Here is a 1139-nt window from a genome sequence, read left to right on the forward strand (position 1 = left end):
ACTTCGGTCTGAATGGATACTCACTCTTCCATATAGACCACGATGAGTGAATAAGCCTACTTATACTCCACCCTTCGCCGCACACTGCTCTTCTCAAAGATAGAGGCACCAGTATGAGTATCAATCCATGAGAGATCGTAATCCATCATCATCTGCCTATCCTCAGCATTACCATGAAACAATACCGTCACCAGCGATGGCGCCCACTAAAATAACAACAACAATGCAGTTAAAAAAATCCAACATTTTATACCACTCCTCCACTACCTTCTGAAGCTCCCTTTTCCAATGGCCTAGTGTACTCAAAGGAGCAACCACCAAGCACGGACCACTCCCCCCAGAGTACTTCATAATAGCCGATAGCAACACCGAACTTTGGACCGTTTTTCCCAAGCCCATCTCATCCGCCAAGATAGATCCCCGACGTTGTGACCAGTTATACAACAACCACTGGACTCCCTCAATCTGAAATGACCTCTCACTATCCATCACCCCATATTACTAATGCTCACCTGGAAATCGAATAATGTGTCCTCAGTAGGCTTATATACATACTTATTAGACCCATCCTTATCCTTTTGAACCTGATCTCACCCATTAACCATCACCAGTTGCAACAACAGTACATCAATAAAATCCTTCATCCACTGTTCAGACGCTTTCGCCGGTCTCTCTAGTTTACACTGTAGTTTCGCCTTCCTTGATCGATCGTTCAACTCATACCAAGCATCTATCAGGTCGTTACTGATGCTGGCCTGACATGCGAGCCTTCACAATGACGACCCAGGTTCGATCCCTGCACGTGTCACCCTTGTCTAGGCGGACCAAACTATACGAGGTTAACAACGTAGATTGGATAGTAGAACCCCACTCATTCTAAACATTCTGTGAAGTATCCAAAGCAGTCCACATCTCACACCGCAGAGATCGCTGAATTCAAGCAGTGTAATCCGCCATAACACGCAACACTCCCAATAACGACCCAGGTTCAATCCCCACACCTATCAGCGATACTCGATACTTCATCACCCAGAAAGACGCTAAGACCAGTTCCTCCCCTCCCCCATAAGAACCTCTTCCTCCCACGTAGCATGGGTCATCTGCAATCCTTTCCACTTCACCATCCACTGCCTTCTACC

At 46.5% G+C, this 1139-nt stretch overlaps 1 protein-coding gene across 1 annotated transcript; it reads right to left on the reverse strand.

Moving 5' to 3' along the window:
* Positions 1-60: 60 nt before the first annotated feature.
* Pmar_PMAR025224 (chromodomain helicase dna binding protein, putative) lies at positions 61-644 on the reverse strand (the record flags this gene model as incomplete). Its single annotated transcript, XM_002778431.1, has 4 exons — positions 61-206; positions 268-465; positions 513-584; positions 609-644. Coding segments are annotated over 4 exons (452 nt in total), but the record flags the coding sequence as incomplete, so codon positions are not given.
* Between the last annotated feature and the right edge of the window lie 495 nt (positions 645-1139).

Source organism: Perkinsus marinus (assembly GCF_000006405.1).
Source record: "Perkinsus marinus ATCC 50983 genomic scaffold scf_1104296949538, whole genome shotgun sequence".
NCBI classification, from domain to species: domain Eukaryota; phylum Perkinsozoa; order Perkinsida; family Perkinsidae; genus Perkinsus; species Perkinsus marinus.